Here is a 22,840-nt window from a genome sequence, read left to right on the forward strand (position 1 = left end):
AAAAATAAAGTCACAAAAAAAATCCATAAAACTCTTATTTTGAGTTTTTAATAAAATTACTTTATTAGTTTCTTTCTTGTTAGTGGACATTGATTTGTCTTATTTTTTAACGCATCAGTTATTAATTGTTTGTTGAACGCTTTACATTCCATCACATAAACTTTGAATAAGAATTAAAATAAAAAACTGCGACTCCAAATATGAAAAAAAAAAAAGTAGCTGCCTTCTAAGGTAGAATCCTAATTGAAATGGTACGTCCTAAATTACTGATTTGGAACATTATACATAGACAACATCTCAACTATATAACCACTTCACAATTAACAACTAAATAATTGCCTCACAACTGATTTCAGAGTTTTCAATCACTATATATGTCCTTTACTAGGACACATGTGACACTGAACCTGAAGCCAACTATTATACAGGGCTTTTTGAGACCGATTAGTTGAATTTTCATTCAGGCAACTTATGGAAAAAATACCTTTCCAAAGTTGTAAATAAAACAAAGACTACTAGAGTATGTGTTTTACAGGAGAATACTATTTCTGCAAAATTTCACATTTAATTCAGCGCGTGTGAAATTTTCAATCAGTTTCTGAGTTAGACTGAGTTTTTTTTTTTTTGCTCTATTGGAGCATCTCTTTAAAACTTCATGCATTCTGTTGCCTAAAACCAATTCACCTGAGCATTTGCAACTCTAGGAATGGATGTGGCTTATATTGGTGAGCATGTGGCGCTTCGTACGACAAACTCAGCTAAGACACATGCTCTTTCACATTTCATGATGGGGCTATGATCAGTCTTATAGTGACTGGGGCATATTTTAAAGTCCTGAGGCTCTTAGTATTCCATTCTGTTGTGTTTGCCGCATGTGTCATGAGTCACCCATCCAATAACTGTCCCAGTCCAGCCCTGCTTCTGTGCACATCTTTCACACTTGTGGTCGGGAATGTGGAGGGAAACAGCAGGGTCTTCAGCACATGTTTCTCTAATATCTCTGTTCTTCGCCAGTTTCCTCTCTCTTTCTCTGTTGCCGTTTAATGCAAAAGTAAAAATCCCGGACCTACAGAGAGTATTTTCCCTAAACAGGAATTGACACAGACCATCTATTTCCGTTTGCAGCTGCCTGTATGTCTGTTTATACACCGCACACAGATGCAAGTCCTCTGGAGACCATGTGGGCTGGATGATACAATAGTCATAAAACAAATGCCTACAGTCACAAACTGGAAAATACCTTACAGAAATAATGCTCCCAAACTAAAACGAAACTTCTGTCATTATACACTCGCCCTCATGTCCTTTTAGACACGTATGACTTTCTTTAAAAGAAATGAAAACGGTTTACTAACGATAATTGTATATATATAGAAAATTAACCATAAAGGCCGTCAAATTGCTATTCACAGGAAAGAGCACAGCTTGGGAATTACAGAGTCTTTTCCATTGAATAAAATCCCCACCATCTCGTTAGGGAATGACGCTCAAGAGAAATAACTGTATCCAGACCAGAGCACTGGTTATCCTTTCAAGGGGGTTGGCTTTGAGACCTCGGTTGGTGTTAATGAATTGACCTTGTGATGGGAATAGTGATGGGCCTCACCGATCACAATTCGTTAGGAGTTTGACCTCTACGACCCCAGCGCATAACTCTCATGGCACAGCCATTGATAAAGCCCATCAATCCATAAGATGCAGATTGTGTCTGTATGTGGAGTTATCATTTTTATCTTATGCTACTGTTACAAACACATCTACCATCTGTAACATATCGAATGTGGCCTGCCAAAATTGTTATTGTTAACTAAAACTAAACTACTTGGTTTTTAAATAATTATGAAAAAAATTATCAAAATAAAATAAATGTTTATTAGATGAAAAACTTAAAACAAACACACACAAAAATAGAAACATTGCCTCAGTAACTACATAAAATAAGTTGAATCTGAAGTACTAAAACTACTGAAATATAATTTCAAATAATAATAATAATAATATAAAAACGAAACCTAATGAAATCGAAAAAAGTAACATTACTAAAAATTGACACTAAAATTAAAACGAAAAGTGAAAATATAAAAAAGGCTTATTCAATATAAAAGTAACTACTATAAAATAATATAAAAGGTAGTCAAACAACACTTATTCTGTTATAATTCATAAATGTCATTACACACTGGTATGATTTTCCTGAGTATCACCAAAGGAGATATTTAAAGGAATGTCCTGGCTGCTCTTCTCTCTTTACATGCGTCATATACATTTGAAGCCAGTCGTGTCTCCAATGCTTCTCAAGTGTTGCCTAGTGAACAATCGTGAGGCAAGTCTGAACATGTGCAAGCATGAGATTTAAGAATACTAGCTACTACTCCTCTGCAAACTACAGAGTGATTTTATCATTTTCTGAGCTGGGCACCCTCTGTCCTCATTCACTTTCACAGAGTTAAAAAAAGTGCAGCCAGGACATTTCCTGTTGTGGGTCCACAGATAAATAAAATTGAGTTTAGCGTGACATAAAAAATATTCCTTCAGTTTATGAGCACAAAGTGCTGTATATGATGTGTATATCAGATTTTATGAAGACTGAGGATGTATTTTTATGACCTAGAGCAAACATATTTATCCTTAGATTTCCAATAACATGCTCAGGTTTCCTGCAGGGATCTGGTATCAGGCGAGAGCAATTTAAGTCTTAAATGTCTACAGTGACACCAGATCTGTCCCAAATGAGAAAAGATGTTCTAAGCTGAAAATGAATGATGCACCTTAGGAGTTCTCATATAAACTGGACAGAGATTTCATGGCTAAACATGGGGAGTCAGAAAATATTGCAGCCCTAAAAAATGCCTTTCAAATGCATTCATAGGAATAGAACACAATGAACACGGCCTGCATTACAATGAACCCTTGAAATGCAAGGAGATAATTTACAGTCAGCCGCTCATTATTGCAACTCCTAGACAGTTTATGTGGGGGGCATTAACTATACACGCATAAATAACTAAACATGAAATATTAAGCATTTTTAGCAAGAATTTAAGAGTAATATATTGCTTTCAGTTAAGCCTAAAGCTTCAGCTAATAAAAATATCCTGTTAAATCTGTTGTGAAAAAAAATGACTATTTAGAATAATAATACAAATCAATAAATAAAAATGGCAACAGCATGAATACTGCAACAATTGTGATTTATTATATTATTAATCACTTTATGGCGTGCTGGTGTGTTGCTCTACAACAACAGTGAAATATGCAGTTGAGCAGTCACTTTATATAATGTATGAAATTATTTCTCTGCTTGATGATGCGATTGACCAATCAGAATGAAGTATTCCGAAGGCTTGCGCATTAAAACTGATTTTTATATCAAAGGAGGGGAAAACTCGTTTTTGTCAACACTTTTGGCCAATCTGGAATAGTAAATTAAATGTTAATATGTGAAGAAGCATATTACTAAAATAGTGTAATTCGTAGTTTACTTTCAATGCACAAAACTTTAACCGCTGACGGTAAATATTTGGGAAACGGTTCCCTTAAGAAATAACGTCTCCACAAAACATGATTTGATCAAGTGTGTGGGTCTCTGTAGTGCTTCTGCAGTGCACTGGTCTGCAGCTCTGTATGGGCTTCAGGATGTGTGTGATGGCGTGGAATGCATAAAACACGCTACAGATCCCACGAGCAGTCGAATAGGTGCATGGACCAAAATCTAGCACAGTTTGTTTAAATGACAAGTACAACAGCTGATCAGAGAAACAGTGACAGGCATGCAAAGAAACATCCTGTTAAAGGTCTAAATGGTGTTTGCGAACCGAAGAAATACCTCTTCACTGAGTCGCACGATCTGATTCATTTTTTCGTCATCTTGGAGGAGCTCCCGTAGTTCATTGCAATTGAGGACCCTGTACCCATCAGGGTAAGAGTTCGCGTCCCTTTTCTGGGACATTCCGGTCCCCGTGAGGCGCACTAAACAACTCCGTTTGCCAGCCATTTAACTTCCATGTTGCTCACGCTCGGCGCCAAATTTCCGTGGACACGGGAGAGGTGCCGGAGGAGCTCTCATCGGCACGAAGGCGCACCACTGACTGTTTGCGAAGACAATGCACACGTTTACAGATTCCTCCAGTTCCGCATTCCACCGCCAGGAGGCGCAGCACTGAGAGCGTGCCATATATTACCTTCAAAATACCGAGATCAGTTGCATATGGTCAGTGTTGGGGGGCAGTGTTGCCAAGTCCGCGGTTTTCCCGCGGAATTGGGCTACTTTAAAGGGTACATAACATACAGTTTCACCTAATCTCATGTTAATATCAAGTACCTACAGATTAGTACCAGGGGCGGTGTTAGGGGTGGGCTAAGCCGAGCTCCTGGAGGCGTGCTGTGGGCGGAGCTATAATACTGATGTTTCGTGTTGTTTCCATTAACATATATTCACTTATGTGCTGATTTCCAACAAAAGACAGAAATCTGATGCAGTTGTACTTACATGAATGGGTTGGGTTTTTTTTTTTTTTTTTTATCACTGGGACCATTCAAAAGTCCAGCATCGACCACCTGGGCCTTGTTTATAAAACATTTGTTACTGAAATGACGAGAACACACAAAGGTGACACACTCCGTTGCTGCCCCAGAAAAACAAACTGCATCCACTGTTCATGTAACGCTGGGTTCCTGGGAAAGCTGAACACGGTAAACTTTCCCTCACATCCAAAAACACACTTATTTGGAGACATTCTCAAACAAATCCTATGCAGCGCTGCCTACGATTTCCCGATGAAGCGTGTTGATGTGCGCAGTCTCGCTCTCCTCTGTTCGACGTGTGCGTGGGCACACTTTTCAGAGAGAAATGCTCCACGATCCACGATCGAAAAAAAAACAGCCGAAACGTGTACCAACCTGGAAGTAAGATGTTCGGCACAAAAATTCCAAATTATTTTTTACAACTTTGGCCATGTTTAACATGAGAATCCATCTCTTTGACACTGTGAACAACTCTGAATACATGAAACACCATTGTACCCCTGCCTTTAAACACTGTTGGCGCTGGTTGTTTTTCATGTCCGTGGGTTTAAGCGACCCAAATAACGTGATATTTACCACATACAATGCGAATTTGACCAGGACCAAAAAAAAATTTCACCTTACCATAATGTGATTTTTTACCGGTTATCCCCATCGAAACGTGACTGGGCTAGTTTTGAGTAGCAATTGAGCGGGTTTAGTTGTAGAAACCTGGCAACCCTGGCTGGGGGTTACGCATTGCAATTAACATGAGATACATTATTAGATTACTTTTTTTCAAGTGTAACTAGTAAAGTAATGCATTACTTTTTAATTTAGAAGATCAAATATGTCAGTTACTTTTTTCAAATAAGTAAAGGCAGTTACTTTGTTTCCCATTTATTGACTGACAGCTGTCCTGTCCCCATGTTGAGAGAAATCAGGAGTGCAGAGGGCGTTGTGTGAACATGATGTTACTGTAGCTAGTTCTAGACTAAATGCCAACATGTAGACTACTTATTTATCTCACTCAGATTCAGTATTCTTTAAAATGAAGAAAAACAGTCAAATGCAAACTCACGACATGTTAAATAACACAAATATCCTTTATGCATTCAATTACATTTTATTAACTAATGTCTTCACTGCTGACCGTCGATGATCAACCATACTAATAAGCAAAAATAACTTCAGCTTAACATAACATAACATTTGTGTTAAGATAGGCTGATCTCGTTACTTTTAAGAAAAAGTAACACTAAAGTATCGTAATGCATTACTTTCCATAAAAATTAATAATGTAATTAGTTTATTTTTTAGGAAGTAACGCAATATTTTAATGCAATAATAGTAACTTTCCCCAACACTGCATAAGGTGGAGATATTACATGCATGTTTATACAAAGAATAAATTACAATGGCACCATTTCACAAGACTGTGATGACACGTTTAACAGTCATCAGTGTCGTAAATACTCAATAGTTTTTCATATTTGTTATATTTTTTAAATGTATGTACATTAAAAACACTATTCTTTGTATTGTATTACCTTTGCATCAAATTACTAAAAGACTAGAGGGTGTTTCTAATGCAGCGTCTAGGAGGGACAGTAAATAAATAAAAATAAAACAAAAGCAACAATATGAACACTACAACAATATTAATTTCTATATAATTAATCAGCATTTTTAAGAAGTATGCTGCTGTACACAATAGTGAAATAATTGCCATATTATTCTTATTTTTATTATACTCTTTTGTAAACTTACTCATTACTCACTTTGTACTACTCATTAAGAAGTAGTAGAAGAATAAGGAATTATTGGACATAAATCGGAATCGTTTAAGTTAAATTTTCCAAACATAAGTCTGAAACCTGCAAGGAACAGTTCAAAAGTTCTGAAACGACAACACGCCTTAATAAACTACAAATCCCGCGATGCAACAGGACAGTTGTAGTCGTGTAGCGCGATCCTATTGGTGGATCACTCTGACGACATTATTCTGGAAACACTGGAAAACATGGAGTCGTTCGCTGGAGGGAAGCGCTGAAAAGCCATGATATTTTCAGCAAATTACAAGAGAGGCTTCATTTAGAGCAGGGATACTCAAATCTGGACCTCGAGATCCACTTTCCTGCAGAGTTTAGCTCTAACCCTAATCAAACACACCTGAGCATGCTAATCAATGCCAATCACTGTCTTTGGGATCATTCGAAAATCGCAGACAGGTGTCTTTGATCAGAGTTGGAGCTAAACTCTGCAGTGCATTGGACCTCCAGGGTAAGATTTGAGGAAGTGGGATTTAGAGCCTCAGGGGACAAGCAAAAGAATAGCAAAGAACCTTACGTTTTGTCTGGATGGTGACCTATTCATATGGGACAGCGTTGAGAGTGTGTTTTACACCACAAACCTGCGACAGCTGAACACCGACGGCGACACAGACACTTCTAAACACCAGGTCAGTGTCTGAACAGCGTCTGTCAGGTGTGTTGATTTCTCTGGCTACTTGTAAATAGCGAGCGATGTCCCGTAGACTCTGCTGTGCATCAACACGCCGCTGTTTGAGGTGTGTCAGGTGCTCGTCAGCCCCGCGCAGGATCACGTGGCTCTCATCGGTCAGCGGGGAGCGACGGTCCTGGAGCTCCCTCAGCGCTGGGGCAAGAGGTCAGAGTTCGAGAGTGGACGCATACAGATCAACTGCAAGTGAGTACGTTCGGTTTTAGGACAGCGGCATTATTCCAGGTCCTTTAGTGTTATGTGATTCTCTTTGTTTCTTTTCAGGACGACTCCTGTGGCTGAACGTTTCTTCACAAGTTCTCCCTCTGTGACACTCCGACAGGCTGCTTGGTATCCCAGCCAAACTGAGGAGCCTCTCCTGGTTTTCCTGACATCAGATAACACCATCAGGTAAGGTAACACCATCAGGTATCTGAAACAAATGACTGGCAGAGGAGGTGTTCAACACAGTTCTCCCCAAAATGAAAAATCTGTCATTTACTCTGTCATGATGACAGAATGGTTGTTTCGAAGTGAATTAGCTCTTTAAAGTTTTCAAGTAAAAATAGAATTACTGTTAGTTACAAACAATGTATATTTTCCACAGATTTTACAGTCTTAATGAGCCACAGTCACCTGCCAAAGTGTTATCTGTGTCTCAGGTGGACGAGGAAAGCATTGTTCATACAAGAGGGTAAGTCTGACGCTTTTCTTCCGAACGATAATTTGGCTGCTGTATTATTCATTTTATTAGATGGTATCTAGAAGCTAGCCGTAATCTGCTTGGATCTAAAAAATGAGGTGTTAAGAAATAAATGAACCGATATATTATGGACAAAATAACTGTATTGCTGTGGTGTCTCTCTGTTCTAGACGCTCCTATGCAGCGTCTCTGGGGGAGACGGCTGTGGCGTTTGACTTCGGACCGCTGGCTGATCCTCCTCATCTGAGCGGTCTGCGTGTGAAGAAAGAGCTGCTGGTGTATCCACTCTACGTTCTGTATGGGAATGGAGAGACGTTTCTGAGCTATATTTCTCTCACACACAGGTAACAAACACATTAACAAAAAAGTGAAAATTTAAATTATATAAATCCATACAAATGTTGCACAGTGTTATAATCTATATGGGTGAATCTCATTTCAGGTCAAAAACAAAAGGTATTTATATATATATATATTAATTAGTGCTGTCAAAATTAGCGAGTTAACGCATTCGATTAATTTGAAATATTTAACGCGTTAAAAAAAAATAACGCAATTAACGCGTTTGCAGTTTTTTTTTATTTCCAGTTGTGGCCTATGTGTGTTCAACGTGCAAAGAAATATGGATAAGATCAAGGAAGTACTTTTAGACGGAAAGTTTCAGTATAAAACTCTGCCGGATTACTCTTCAGTCTGCCACAAGAAACATTACTCTTCATTCAGTCTGCCACAAGAAACAGCAACATTAAAATCATGAACTCAAATGTCATTGTTTAAAAAAAAAAAAAAACAATGACTGTAATAATGACGAAAATAACGAAATAATTGTGTAGCGGAGTATTTTTTGTACACAGTGCCGCGAACTGTCAATCACTCCTGTACGCGTGCATCACTGTCCTCCTCAGCTGCAGCAACTTGCGCTCTCTCTCTTCATCAAGCTTTAAAACAAAAAGGCGACAAAAAGATCATATTGTCTTTGTGCATAGGCTATAGATTAATTAGATAAATGAATGTCTAAATTTGTGCCTTGCCGTCTACAGTATTTTTTTAGAACTTAGAAAAAAGATGCTGCAGCCAATGAGCAGCCAGCGGGGGCTGCAGGACGACTCAACCTCCGCAGACAGTTTTTAATGTTTATCAGACAATAAATACTCAAGATTTTGCTTTAGTATAACTCACAACGAGTTTCACACACCTTCTCCGGCCACGTTGAGTTGTTGACACTTAACAGTGGGAAAAGCAACACATGCGCTATTCACTTGTATAACTTAAGGGTGAATGGGTAATGTAGTTTCTGCTCTGGGTGGGATGAATTAAGAAGCTTGCATTGTGAAGGGCGCTCTGAAAATCGGCGGTGCAGGTAAAAGATTAAAACCTCTATTAAAACAGATGTCCAAATGAGCATACCGGTACGCTACAAGCACGTTCTGGGCGCACGGAGAGGTGGCGGTACGCTCAAGAGCTATATTTGGAAGTGGCAGTACTGAGTACTGGTGCATACCGGCCCACTTAAAGCACTGGCAATGACTATACTTTGGAATTTTTTTGCAGTCCACTTAGAATTCAACATGGAAATAATTTTTGTTTTTTATTGGCATTGATTGTTTTGAAATTCAAATGGTACTTACATGCCTGTGTTTTTATTTCTGTAATAAATATGGCTTTCAAGCCAACAGTTAATTTGGAGGATATTGATGGTTTATTGCAGGTATGTTGTTTACATGAGAAAATCTGTGTTACAAGTTAAACAAAAATTCCAATAAATAATCATATTTTGAATTTAAATAGTTTCTTTGTCTTGAGTTTACATTAATTATTTACATTTTACATTTACATATCCAAAAAGTTTCAGTCTTTTAATTGCGATTAATCGCGATTAATTTAAAAAAATTGTGCGATTTAATTAGTTAAGTTTTTTTTAATCGATTGACAGCACTAATATATATATATATATATATATATATATAAAATATTTTTTAAAAACTTAAATACATTTTTCTTTGGCAACTAACTGATTTTTTCATTTTTTATTACTTTTATTATTTGTTTTAATATTAATTAAACTGAAATAAATATATATATTAAAGCTAAATTGAAAATTGAAAAAAAAAAAATAATAATAATATGGCAAGTTCAAAGAAAATAATTAAAACTGCATTTGAAAACCAAAAATATAAAAAGAAAAGCTAATTCCAAGTATATAAAGTACTAAACTCAAGAGTTTAAAAATATTAGTATAAATAATCTTAAAATCATTTTTGACATTATTGTTATGACAATTACAGAAGCTTCCCTGAGTTTTCAATTAGTGATGTGGAAAAAAAAAATAATATGATAAACATATTAAAAATAAAATGAAAACATATTTTGAATATATACATAATAGTATTTATTGTACTGACTTTAAGACTAATAGGAATTTGTAAAAAAAATAAAAAATAAATTTCATGTCTGGTCACATAGTAATGAGTAAAATGTGGAATATGTATAATGTATAGAAATGTGTAACGAATGTTTTTCACTCTAAAAATGGCTGGGTTAAAAATAACCCAATTGGCAACCCAGCACTGGGTAAATATTGGACAGAACACGTGCTGGGTTAAAGTAACCCAGCATGCTGGTTTACACATTTTAACCCAGCATGCTGGGTTATTGAGAAAACCCAAGATAGAGTCATTTTTACCATTTGTGGGTTTGCATTTTTATGATTCTGGGTTATTCTTGCTGGGTTATTCTCATAATTTCACTTTTGCTTAATAAAGCAATCATGGATTAATAAATAATGAAGAATACAGGTTATTTAGACTGTTAAAAAATATTTTTAATGCCATCTGACATTAAAAAATTTGTACCAATGACAAACAACATGGAATTTTCCCTTTTTTTGTTTCCAGCAAATGCAAAATAAATAAATAAAAATCACAGAAATACAGTTGCAATAAATAAGAAAATTATATCTGAATGACCTGTCTAGCTGTTGAACTATTACATTTTGACATATTTAGCTATTTAAATACACAGTGAAATGACATTGACAATTAACATTCTTTAAATTTAAATGTAAAATAATTTAAAGATGTCCTTAAATTTATATCAAGTATATAAAGACTCCTACGTAGGTAGATGTGCAGTGCTTAGGGTAGTTCAACATATAGTTCACCCAAAAATGAAAATTTTGTCATTTATTACTCAACTTCATGCCGTTACAAACCCGTAAGACCTTTGTTCATCTTCAGAACACAAGTTAAGATATTTTCATTGATATTCGAGAGCTTTCAGACCAGGGTGTATAATTAGTGACAATTTTCATTTTTGGGTGAACTATTGTCAAACACTTAAGCTCTGAAGCAAAGATCTACACCTGAGAGCAGTGTACTCCGTTATAGAGCCTGTCAACAGAAGGACAATTTTAAAAAGGAATTGCTAATTATATTTTCAATTGCGTTTTCCACATGTGACAAATTGTGACAATCCAAACACAATTGCAAATCTTGAACAAAAATACTGTTTCAAAAACACTGAACAAAAATTACGGTTTCAGTTTTCATGAATGCACAGTGACTGCCAAATTTCAAATGGAAAAACAAAGTCAGTTTGTAGCTGTATTTGCCATGTATTATGACTAATAAGCCTGTCATATTAAACAAATACTGCATCATAGCAGCTTTACAGTATTAAATAGGAAAATAGTGTGTAATAATGCAAAGGGACAACAGTAAACACTCAGTTTTCAGTTAAAGTCAATTCGTCATTGATTCAGTGATGTATCGTCCCTCTGTGCAATCAAGTGGATGATATCGCTTGATATTAATTGTCCCCAACTAAAGAAAAACAAGGAACCAAAACTCCATCGGTGACAGAATGGAGAAAAAACCTTGTGAGAAACCAGGCTCAGTTGGGGTCAGTTCTCCTCTGACCAGACAAAACCAGTAGTTCAATTCCAGACTGCAGCAAAGTCAGATTGTGCAGAAGAATCATCTGTTTCCTGTGGTCTTGTCCTGGTGCTCCTCTGAGACAAGGTCTTTACAGGGGATCTGTATCTGGGCTCTAGTTGTCCTGGTCTCCGCGGTCTTTCAGGGATGTAGAGGTCCTTTCTAGATGATGATCTCCATCTGATCTGGATACGTACTGGATACGGGTGGCTACGGTGACATTGGAATAAGAGAGAAACAGACTAATGTTAGCATAGATGCAACATAAGAACAAGTACATGAGGTTTTATGAATTACCATGTCTGTTTTTTCACTGTGTCGCACATGTTACCTGCCAAAACTCAAATGGAATCTTTAGCATCTGAATTTCCAATGCCTCACATTGAAAACTGTCAATTTTTGCCAGAAGTGGGACCATACTATGGAGAGTGTTTGTATTGGGAGGTGACGTCACCCAAAGACAACTGTGCAAAATGCTTTGAACAATGGAGGTTAAGGCACTACTAAAGGCAGCTGCCGCTCCGAGAGATGTGTGATAAAGAACAGACAGTGCAATCTCCCTATTTTCTTGGCACCTCACACAATAAATAATTCTGTCATTTTTACCCCAAATGCAGCTACTATCCCCTGCTAACCGTTAGAGCCACATGGTACTATTGGTCAATATTCACCATTAACCAAATGCTTTTCACCGGAGGAATAAAATATAGGGTAAGATGCAGCTAGGTAAATAAGAGTAGATCTGCAATGTTGTTTGCTGACGTGCATCAGAGTGCAAACAGTGAGAGATTTGGGGTAAAAACTACAAAATATCTCCCAATACAAACACGCCCCATAGTATAGTCCCACCCTTGACACATATTGACAGCTTTCTGTGTAAGGCATCTGAAATACAAATGCTTTTCAATTGAGTTTGGACTATTTCACAATGTATATGTCCACATGTGGAAAAATACAATTAAATATACAATTTGCAATTCCTTTTGAAAATAGTGCAGAATATCCTTACCTGTCCATTGATTATGATCAATGCCTGAGAGATCTGCTGTCATTTTTAAATCGCCACGACAATTGGATGGGGTTTTGTGGACTCTGCTCAGTTAAGGAATTCCATGTTTGTTCCAACCTTTAAAATAAAGTTTAAAAAAAAGAAAAAATACAAATTGTTTTAATAACAGTGATTCAGTTCAATTAACTGTGTGAAGTTAATCATGAAATTGACCCATCATGATTATGAGTTAAATTCACCTATGAGTTGGTCTACAGAAGCAGAATATGATATAGTGATTGGCTGAAAGGTGTGCTTTCAAACTGTTTAATCAATGGGATGTTCCAGTCATTATAAATCACAGTTTTATGTTAATATGCTGGCTATATCAAACACACACAGTCACTGGCACAGATAAGGGAGATCACACTGCATGCGCACACAGACATTTCTATGACAAGTCACGTAGGTAAAACAGTCCATATATAAAAACTTATAGATGTACCAAAGTGATAAGGACAAGTCAAAAACACGATCTGGAAAATTAATATATGATGTTTACGCTCATAAATTAGGTACATTCTGTTGCAGCTTTAACTATAGAACAAAATATATGAAAATATATGTGCGTTTAAGTTACGTGAGGGTTAACGTTAGTTGATTATCACAGACAAACAATTATGTAAAATGTATAATAAACACGAACTTACCGTTAGACGCCTCAATAAGACTGCACTCGACGAGTTTTTCTCTCACAAATGTATCCATGCGCTTTTCTGACAGGAAAAAAAAACACATTTTGAATTATAATTTGTATGTAAAAAGACTTTATAAACCACAAAAGCATCAAATCACTTCACTAACGCGGCCAGCGTCACTCGCTGTGCGTGCGCGCACTTTGAAATGCCCTGAGACGTCGATTCTTTTCCGGGAATCACTTTGTTCGAGAATTACTGAACCGGTTTACTTGAACTGGGTCGTCGGTTCTTTTAGACCTGCGGTCCGACTATATTGTACGCAATTTGTATGATTTAAATGTCGATATGGACAACTGCAGGCGTTTACATTAGAGCAGAAAGTCGTATTCACTTTTTGAACTCATTTGACTCACTTAAATATCAAATTCGCTTTTCAGTGTCAGAAACTAGTTTTTCCTCTATTTTCACAGGTATTCGCATATTTCAGCCATCAGTCACTGTCTGAAACTTAATAAAACTTTATTAATCTGTCGTCTCAGATACCTTAACACGATTATGCGAGTCGCGTAACGTAGGTTGGCCGTTTGAGGTAAACAGTTCATCATTTAACGTAAATAATGTTGGCCTGTAGACGTTTAACAGTATTGTTGCTGCAAAAAAAAAGTTATAATTCTGCCAATTTAAAATAATTATTATTGAAAACATTAAATAAACTTACCTTAAAACAGTTGAAAGCCGTGGCTTTGCCCCGTTGTTCTTCCAAAGTGACAGTTGGGGAGCGATTTAAACATCTTCAAGGCGCGTTAAATAACCCAGCGCTGGCCTGAAACAACCCAGCGACGCAACCCAGCAGGTTTAACCCAACACCTGGTAAAATGAAACTACCCAAAAGTGTTTAAAAAGAAATTAAATAACCCAACAAAATGACCCAACAGACTCAACCCAGCATTTTGGGTTAAAAAATAACCCAGCCGTTTTTAGAGTGTTCCTGATGTTAACACAGATGCCTAATTTGCCTTTTAATTTATTTATTTTTTTGTTTCAGTACATAAGTGCGATGTTCCTAGTAATTTATTTTCTTGCTTATCAAAACTTTTCTCTATTGGGCAAACATTTCGGCCACCTGAGCAAAAACATTTTTTATACCACAAAAAAAGTGTAACTTTTAACTTTAATGTGCTATATATATTTGATTTGAGCCTTGATTTTAGGTTACATGAGAATTTTTTTTACAGTGCTGTTGCCAAAAAATACTAAAAAAAAAATCAAACATGCCAAACAGTTATAATAATATAAAATAATATGAAAAAATTAATCAGTTATTGCTCATGAATTCCCAATTTAAGGTTGATTATGTATTAGGCTTATAAGCAGAGGTGGGTAGAGTACCCAAAAACTTTACTCAAGTAAAAGTAAAAGTAATTCTAGAAATATTTACTCAAGTAAAAGTACTAGTCTTGAATAGTTACTTGAGTAAGAGTAAAAGAGTATCGGATAAAAAATCTACTCAAGTAGTTAGTTACTAGTTACTTTGGGTCATATATACGGAGCCTTTTTTTATATAGATATATAGACAAAAAATGTAAGTTATGTGTGTGTGTGTATAAATGTATATATTTCATCAGCCTTTAATCCAATTTATGTAATTTATTATAAAACCCTGTCTGTTTATTTAAGTAACAAATATAGGTATCATGCCATAACATTTTTAATACGACTGACTTTATTTTAAATGTGAATTTAACATTGAAAGTTAATGTGATATATTGCTACTAATCTTTCATTGTTCAGAAAGAGAGCAAATAACATTTACATTAAACATAATTTTCACTGACAGTCTAGATTTCATTCACTCTCAGAAACTACCATTAAAATCACTGAAACTGTTAACACTGTGAAATCAATATCTTAATTATAGATTCGTACACACATCTGCACTTTGTTGTTTCTGACGAGAGAATTCGGCAGAAAGAGGTATTCAGTCAGTGAGCGAGTGAAGGAAGCACCGGCATTTCAGCGATGACTCATCGGAACACCTCTGATTGGCCATTGCATTCAAAAGCTCAACAGAACCGTGTGTGATTGGTTAATGCGCAGCGCTGTAAAAACGCGTCTGTCTCTGGCTCAGCGCCAGCAAGCGATCACAGATCTAAATTTAGCAGCTGATGATATGACTTGCTGAACCTACTCGCACTGGTGTGATTGTATTAAAATTAATAAAATCTTAATCGGCTATTCTTTGTCTTTTGGAAGCTGCATTCAACCTGTTATAAGCCACACACGTACAACAAACTAATGACACAGTGGTATCGTGTACTGTAATCGAATGTAGCCCAAGTTATTACCTGTTAAACAGTAGGATCTCCACCGCAAGCAAATAATAGACTTTGCAGATTTGCTTTCAATTCAGTGCAGTTCCATAGCCACGTTTTCAACGCTGCTGGTATTCTTAAACGTTACAACTCTGAGTGAACCGCTTCAGAGCTCAGCGCGTGCAGCATGGAACTGAACGACTCAATCAAACTGATTCATGAACCAATTCACTCGTTTGCCGACTGGTTTAATCAAGCCTTTGAACAGAGTTGACTCAAAAGAATGAATCATTCGCGAATGGGCATCGCTCATTGTCCAGAGAAAAGTAGACGGCGCGTTTGGAATAAACTGAAGCATTTATTGCATTAAGATAAAGTAACGAGAGGGGCGTCGCCCACAGTAACGAAGTAAAAGTACAGATTTTTCCCAAAAAATGTACTCAAGTAAGAGTATAAAGTACCCATCTTTAAATATACTCCGAAAAGTATTCGTTACCCCGAAAAATTACTCAAGTAAATGTAACGAAGTAAATGTAACTCGTTACTACCCACCTCTGCTTATAAGTATATAATAGCGTATAATAAAATATATATATATAAATATAAAAAATATCTTAAATAGTTATCTAAACATACCCTTTTATTAGAGCTTTCATAGCTAATTTTTATGTCTGTCCTGTGCGCGGCATATTATTTTTTCTTTGCAGTCATACACGCGTGCAGCTTAAAGGGAACATTGCATATTTGTTGTGGAAACATCCTTGTTCCAATCAATGATTTCTTAATGTGAAGCCCATCAGAGAGCTGCTCAATTGATCTTCCATCTTTCTCTTAGTGTCCGTAATTTAGCAAAGCCGATGGGCCCATTACCCATGTACCCCGCAGCAGAAGATAACTATGGCTATGACGCGTGTGCTGTGCTCTGCCTGCCTTGTGTCCCAAACATCCTGGTTATCGCCACTGAATCAGGAATGCTTTACCACTGTGTGGTGCTAGAGGCAGAGGAAGAGGAGGATGGAGGAGTAAGACAGACAGAATTCAATCAATCCATCCCACACATCATCAAGTGCAGCTTGTCCAGTGTGCGAGATGCTGAGCCCCTCTGTTTCTGTGCATTCAGGCAGTAGAGAGATGGTCCCGAGGCTCAGAGACGGTGCCTTCGCTTTATGTGTTTGAGTGTGTGGAGCTGGAACTGACACTCAGACTGGCTTCAGGGGAGGAGGAAGAGGAGATTACCGAGTCAGATTTCACCTGTCCGATCAGATTACACCGAGGTGACACAAGAACTCACCACACACAGAGACTACACCCTAATTTAAATACTTATAATATATCGTAATATGTATTTTGATGGTGATGCAAATCAAATTGCTTTCGGTTATGTAGTAGTATGTCATAATATTATACAGGGTTTCTGCTGGGCTTTGAAAAGCATTAAAAGTCATTCAAATGATTTTGCATAAACAGCATTAAAAATGATGAAATTGTATTCCTACAGGAATTAAACGTTTTGAGAGGGCTTTGAAGAAAACTAATATTACCAGTTTGCAGTATTTTTAATGTAGCCTTCATAATTTATAGGCTAATGTTTTAATTTTCTGTCACAAAGTACGTACACTGGTGCGATGCACACGTGGAACCAGATTGGTAATTGCTTCCGGCCGGTGCTAAATTCCCATAATGCCAGATGAGCATGGGACATGGAGTAAAACTCAGAGCAGTTTTAACTGAGCAATTTTGGCGAGAATGATTCTGATTAAATTCAGTGTAAATGTTGATTCATAATGAATAATGTTTTGACAGTAACAAGGTTACGCCAGATGAGGTTTGAGCATCCTTTTTGTGTGTGAGTGAGACTTTTCGTAACATCTGATAACCTAGTAAAGCAAAATAAGACGGCCGAGAGAGTGCTGTCAGCACGATTGCAGATTTGACATGGGAAGTCATGGCCTAACAGTTCGAGTATTGGACTTGCAATCCAAGGGTTGTGAGTTTGAGTATTAGGCCGGCAGGAATTGTAGGTGGGGGGAGAAAGTGTACAGCGCTCTCTCCACCTTCAATACCACAACTGAGGTGCCCTTGATCTGCGATGGGTTAAACGCAGAGCACGGATTCCGAGTATGGGTCACCATACTTGGCTGTATGTCACGTCACTTTCACATTGATTATATTTATTCAGGAAACAAGTAGTTAACATTAAGTGACTTACACACATTGGTGTTTCATGACTGAATAATTCAAGTCAATGATTCAGTGATCCATTCATAAAGACAGGCACTTGCTTCAGTCTTAATGAATCAGCAATCTGAACGAATCTGTTGAACGAATGACTCAAATAAACACAATCACTTGGCGCCACCTACTGGCGCTTTACACTCCTACTTATAAAGTTTTTTTTCTTGTTCAACAAGGACACATTCAGTTGATCTAAAGTGACAGTAAAACATTTATAATGTGTCAAAGGATTTTATTTTAAATAAATGCTGCTATTTTGAACTCTCTATCCATCAAAGAATCCTGAAAAATAAAATGGATCACAGTTTCCAAAAAAAATATGTAGCAGCACAGATGTTTTTACATCGATGATAATCAGAAATGTTTCTAAAATGATTTGAATGATTTCTGAAGGATCATTTGACACTGAAGACTAAAGTAATGATGCTGAAAATTCTGCTTTAAAATCACAGGAATAAATTAGATTTTAAAATGTATTCATACACAAAAAATGTTATTTTAAATTGAAATAATATTTCTAAATATTACTATTACAGCAGCCTTGGTGAGCAGAAGACACTTGTTTCAAAAGCATTAAAAGCCTTTGACCTGTAATGTGTGTGAGAGAGCTATATTTCTGCTGTTCGGCAAGCGCCACCTGCTGGCAGAGATTAACTTTGTATTTTCAATAAGCCCATCTTCTGTTTTTGAAAAGTGTGTGTGTGTGTATATATATAAAATCAAAAAAAATGTTGCTTAATTTTGTGGAAACTGATGCATTTATTTCAGTATTCTTTGGTGAATGGAAAGTTCAAAAGAATAACATTTATTTGATGCAATGTTTTGTAATATTACAAATGTTGTTACTATCCTTTTTTTTTATAATTTAATACACCATTGCTGAATAAAAGTATACATTTTTGTCAAAAATCTTCTGTTTCAGACCCTCTGTGTCACCACGAGGCCGGTGTACACAGTGTAGGTCTCATCTGATTCAAAAAACAAGTTTCTGGAGTCCGGTGAGTGTAACCTTTACATTGCAACATTTAAATATTGAGGAGTACAGTATTTGAAGAACTCGGTTTGTGTGTTTTCTGTGCAGATGAGGAGGATAAAGACAGTCTGCAGGAGCTGGCGGCAGAGCAGCGCTGCATAGTGGAGCACATCCTGTCCTCTCGCTAACAGGTAGAGCAACACTCACAGGAAATGAACATTTCAGTGCCATGGCACCACAAGCGACAGTTAAAACCCAGATCTCTTGTGAACAAAAGCCCAATTTGCAGATGTTTAAGAAAACCTTAAGGGACGATGAGTAAGTGCTGTAGATTATTGTTGCTTATTAAAATTCTCCTCTTGTATTATCTCTCTCTCTCTCAGTGTGTGGGTTTTGGATCGTGTCAGACCTGTCCCTGGGAGCCACCATGATCTGCATCACGAGTACCTACGAGTGTCTCCTGCTCCCTCTGCTGTATGTGACAAGCACACTCTGGCTCCTTCCCTCTTTGTTAGGTCAGGGTTTCCCAAATGCATGTCTGTAAGGGAATTTCAGGGGCTTTGTGAGTTTGTGACGGAAATCTAATAATGAATTATATTGCACGTAAAATTGAAATAAATGTGCATGATTTTCGTAAAATAGCTTAATGCAATTATCAAATAAAAGACTGCAAAATTAGTGTTAAATCATACTACTTATTTATATCTATACGATGATATAAGATTTTCTTTTTAAATGTCCAATTAGAAGCTCTATTCGTCCACCGTCCCCTCCTTTGCTCTGCTCTCATCCGGGGGCGGGGTCAGGAAGCTCTCCTCTGCGTGGATTGGCTGAAGACTCCTTTGAACAGCATATTCGCAACATCCTGGCACGCAGCTCAACCAATCCATTAATGCTTAGGTAAAATGTGACCACTTGTATTAAAACAAACTTTTTACACGGTTCCAAAAGATTGATCATCAGCTGGAAGACCTGGTCCTGACCTGTTAGTTCATCCTGGTCCAGTTAGAGCTAGCAGACCATCTTGAACCAATAATAAACCACCTACCATTTTCAATAATGTAGCTGAAGCACATGAACATGTTTTTTACATCACATTACACTGGTTAGTAATATACAGCTTTATGAATGGACATTACTGAAGCGGTCATTGAGGCTGTTACAGTCTTGTGTTTTGTGTGTGTATTTTAGGGTGAGTGATAAGGACTCATCTCCTCCTCCTCCAGAATGTCTGCAGCTGTTGAGCAGAGCCACACAAGTGTTCAGAGAGGAGTACATCCTCAAACTGGGCCTGGCTCATGAAGAGATGCAGAGAAGGTACAAGATATACTGGTTTTAGATCAGTTTTATTAACAGCTGATATTACTGAGAATTATTTTATTGAGCAGTAGTTTACATCATCTAAATATGCTTAAGGGATGCTTAAATATGCTTTTTTAGCGTGTGTGTGTATAAAAATATATATTTATCAAGGATGCAGTAAAGCCTATTGTTTTTTTTGTTTTTTTTAAGAATATATATATATACTTTTATCTTAAAAGCGCATCTTCCGCAATCAGATCAATATTGTATAATAAATAAACTGCAAATATGTGAAGCATGTGTAATTTAAGATTGTACATAGAAGATTAGACGTTTGGGCTCAGTAAGATTTATTTCTTTCTTTATTAAATTGATGAAGAGTGAACAGAAGATTTCGATTTCAAATAATTGCTGTTCTTTTAAACTTTTATATTCATCAAAGAATCCTGAAAAAAGTATCAAACTGTTTTCAACATTTTTAATAATTAGTATTTCTTGAGCAGCGTATGATATGAAATCAGTGTATTAAAATGATTTCTGAACACTTAAGACTTCCTGAAAATGCAGCTTTGCCATTACACTTATAAATTACATTTTAAAACATGTAAAACCAGTTGTTTAAAATTGTAATACTTCAACATTTTAACTGTATTTTAATGAAATAAACACAGCTTTGGTGAACCTAGGCGACTTCTTATTTAAAAAAAAAAAATCATAATTGATCAAATAATCAAAATAATTCATTTCATTATTGTCCCCTTTTCAGAGTAAAGCTCCTGAGCGGCCAGAAGAATAAGCAGCTGGAGGATCTCGCTCTTTCTAGAGAAGAGAGGTGACCCCAGCATTGCCTGAATCACAATAATCACAAGCACACGTGTTCACAGAAACACAGTTAGCTGGTGTTATTACAGTGTAGTGTGGAAGACAGTGGGCTCAGTACAGAAGAGTCATTAATGCTGTGGTTTACTGCGGCACGTGCCTATGCTAGAGATGTGATCGTGTGTTGTAGAAAAAGCCTGAGCGAGGCTCGGAGCGGCTCGCTGATAAACATGAAGAAGCCAAGTATCAACAAGAAGCCATCATGAACAGGTTCACCTTTATTTGAACGTAGTTAAATCTAAAAAAAATGAAATGGCCTTTTTTTTCTGAACTCAAAACTTCCTATTAAGTAAAAAAAAAATTATAATAATTTATTGTAACTAAGCTTTGTGTGTTTATAGAGTAAAACAGGTTTTGGGAGGTCTGCGGAGTCCACTTCCTGTGCTGTCAGACAGTGAGAAGGACTTGAGAAAGGAACTGCAAACCATCCACGATCAGCTCCGTCACCTTGACAACGGCATTAAACAGGTCTGTTTAACGCTGCTGTCAGTATTATATTTATGCTGCTTCAGTGTATCCAAGTTAAAGCCTAGTTTGTTTTGGCGATGTTCCTCTTTTGGCATGAGCAGAGCGGATGTATGTTATTTCCCCGGTTTCACTGTGTGCTGTAATGTGTTGCCAGGTGAACTTGAAGAAGGAATATCAGAAGAAGCAGATGAATAGAGGAGCATCTCTGGCTCGCTCCAGTCTCACACTCAGGTGTGTCCAGGGAGTGCTGAAAGAACAGTATGTACCTGCTTTCACTTCACACGTGCACCAAATGCCAGTGCTGGTATGCACCATTCATTCTGTAAAGTGAGAAGCATGTATAAGACAACCCTTTACAGAGGTCTGTTGTAGGATCATGAGCATCTTATTCCTGTGTTATCAGGTCTTATTATACCCACAACCAAAACACAACATATTTTAATGTTAAGAAAAACTAATACACACTTACATGTAAAGTGTGTGTTATTTGTATATTTTTAAATGCATAGTCAAATAAGAATCGACAAAAAGTAAAATGTTCAAATGTCTTATGACAATAAGAATGAGTTAATGAAGGTTCCTCTTTTTTTTGTTTTTTTTACACATTTTAGCACTTATTATATGCATTTGACACTTAGTTCAATGTTTCTGTCCTGCAGGGGAGAGCACATCGCTGGCATGATGAAGCAGACCAAGGACATTAAGAACCATTTCAGTTTCTGACCATCAGTTATTAACGGTCTTCAGGCTACAGAAGAAACTACAGAGGAGCTAAATCACATCTCTGTAGAGCTTCTTTAAAGGACAGTACGTGTCCTAAACATCTCACATTCAGAAGTTCTTGAAGAAATAAATAGTTAGGATTTTTGTATAAACTAGTTTTTTTTTTTTTTTTGTCTGTAATAAGTATGTATATGTACACGTCCTTGATAATAAAGAGTTTTGTACGTTGAAGTGACTCTTTCCTCTGTGTGTTGCTGTGAGACAGTTAGTGTTGGGAATTGGCGTTTTTTTTTTCTGAATTGAGAGTATGACTTCTCTGAAGAGGTCATGCTGGATTTGAAGACTTCTCCCTCTTTTCCTTCCCTCCTCCAATCACAAGGCAGAAATCATGTCAAGAACAAGGAGCTTGTGTAATTACTGTAGTGGAGGGAAGCAATGTCCTGGGCTCAGTACACGTTGAGCTCTACCAACAATGTCTTGTTTACTATCAAAGTTAATTTTGCCTGTTCACTCAGTCAACGTTTCAATTTTGACCGTCCAAATTTTTCTCAATTTTGGCCTGTCAATTTTCACTTTGTTTCTCATTATGTCATAAATTTTCCGCCATCTCAATTATGACTGTCAG

The 22,840-nt window shown here is 36.8% G+C and overlaps 1 protein-coding gene and 1 pseudogene across 1 annotated transcript in view; one reads left to right on the forward strand and one right to left on the reverse strand.

Annotated features, from left to right (window-relative positions):
* LOC113081582 (vacuolar protein sorting-associated protein 37D-like) overlaps window positions 1–4,236 on the reverse strand; it is a 39,687-nt gene extending 35,451 nt beyond the window's left edge. The window contains exon 1 of the mRNA XM_026253643.1: window positions 3,827–4,236. Within this exon, the coding sequence (XP_026109428.1) occupies window positions 3,827–3,994 (168 nt within the window). The 5' untranslated portion in view covers window positions 3,995–4,236. The remainder of the gene's footprint in view (window positions 1–3,826) is intronic.
* A 2,271-nt stretch (window positions 4,237–6,507) lies between these two features.
* On the forward strand, window positions 6,508–22,408 carry LOC113087833 (nuclear pore complex protein Nup88-like; annotated as a pseudogene).
* The last annotated feature ends 432 nt before the right edge of the window (window positions 22,409–22,840 follow it).

Source organism: Carassius auratus, chromosome 5 (assembly GCF_003368295.1).
Source record: "Carassius auratus strain Wakin chromosome 5, ASM336829v1, whole genome shotgun sequence".
Taxonomy (NCBI): Eukaryota; Metazoa; Chordata; class Actinopteri; order Cypriniformes; family Cyprinidae; genus Carassius; species Carassius auratus.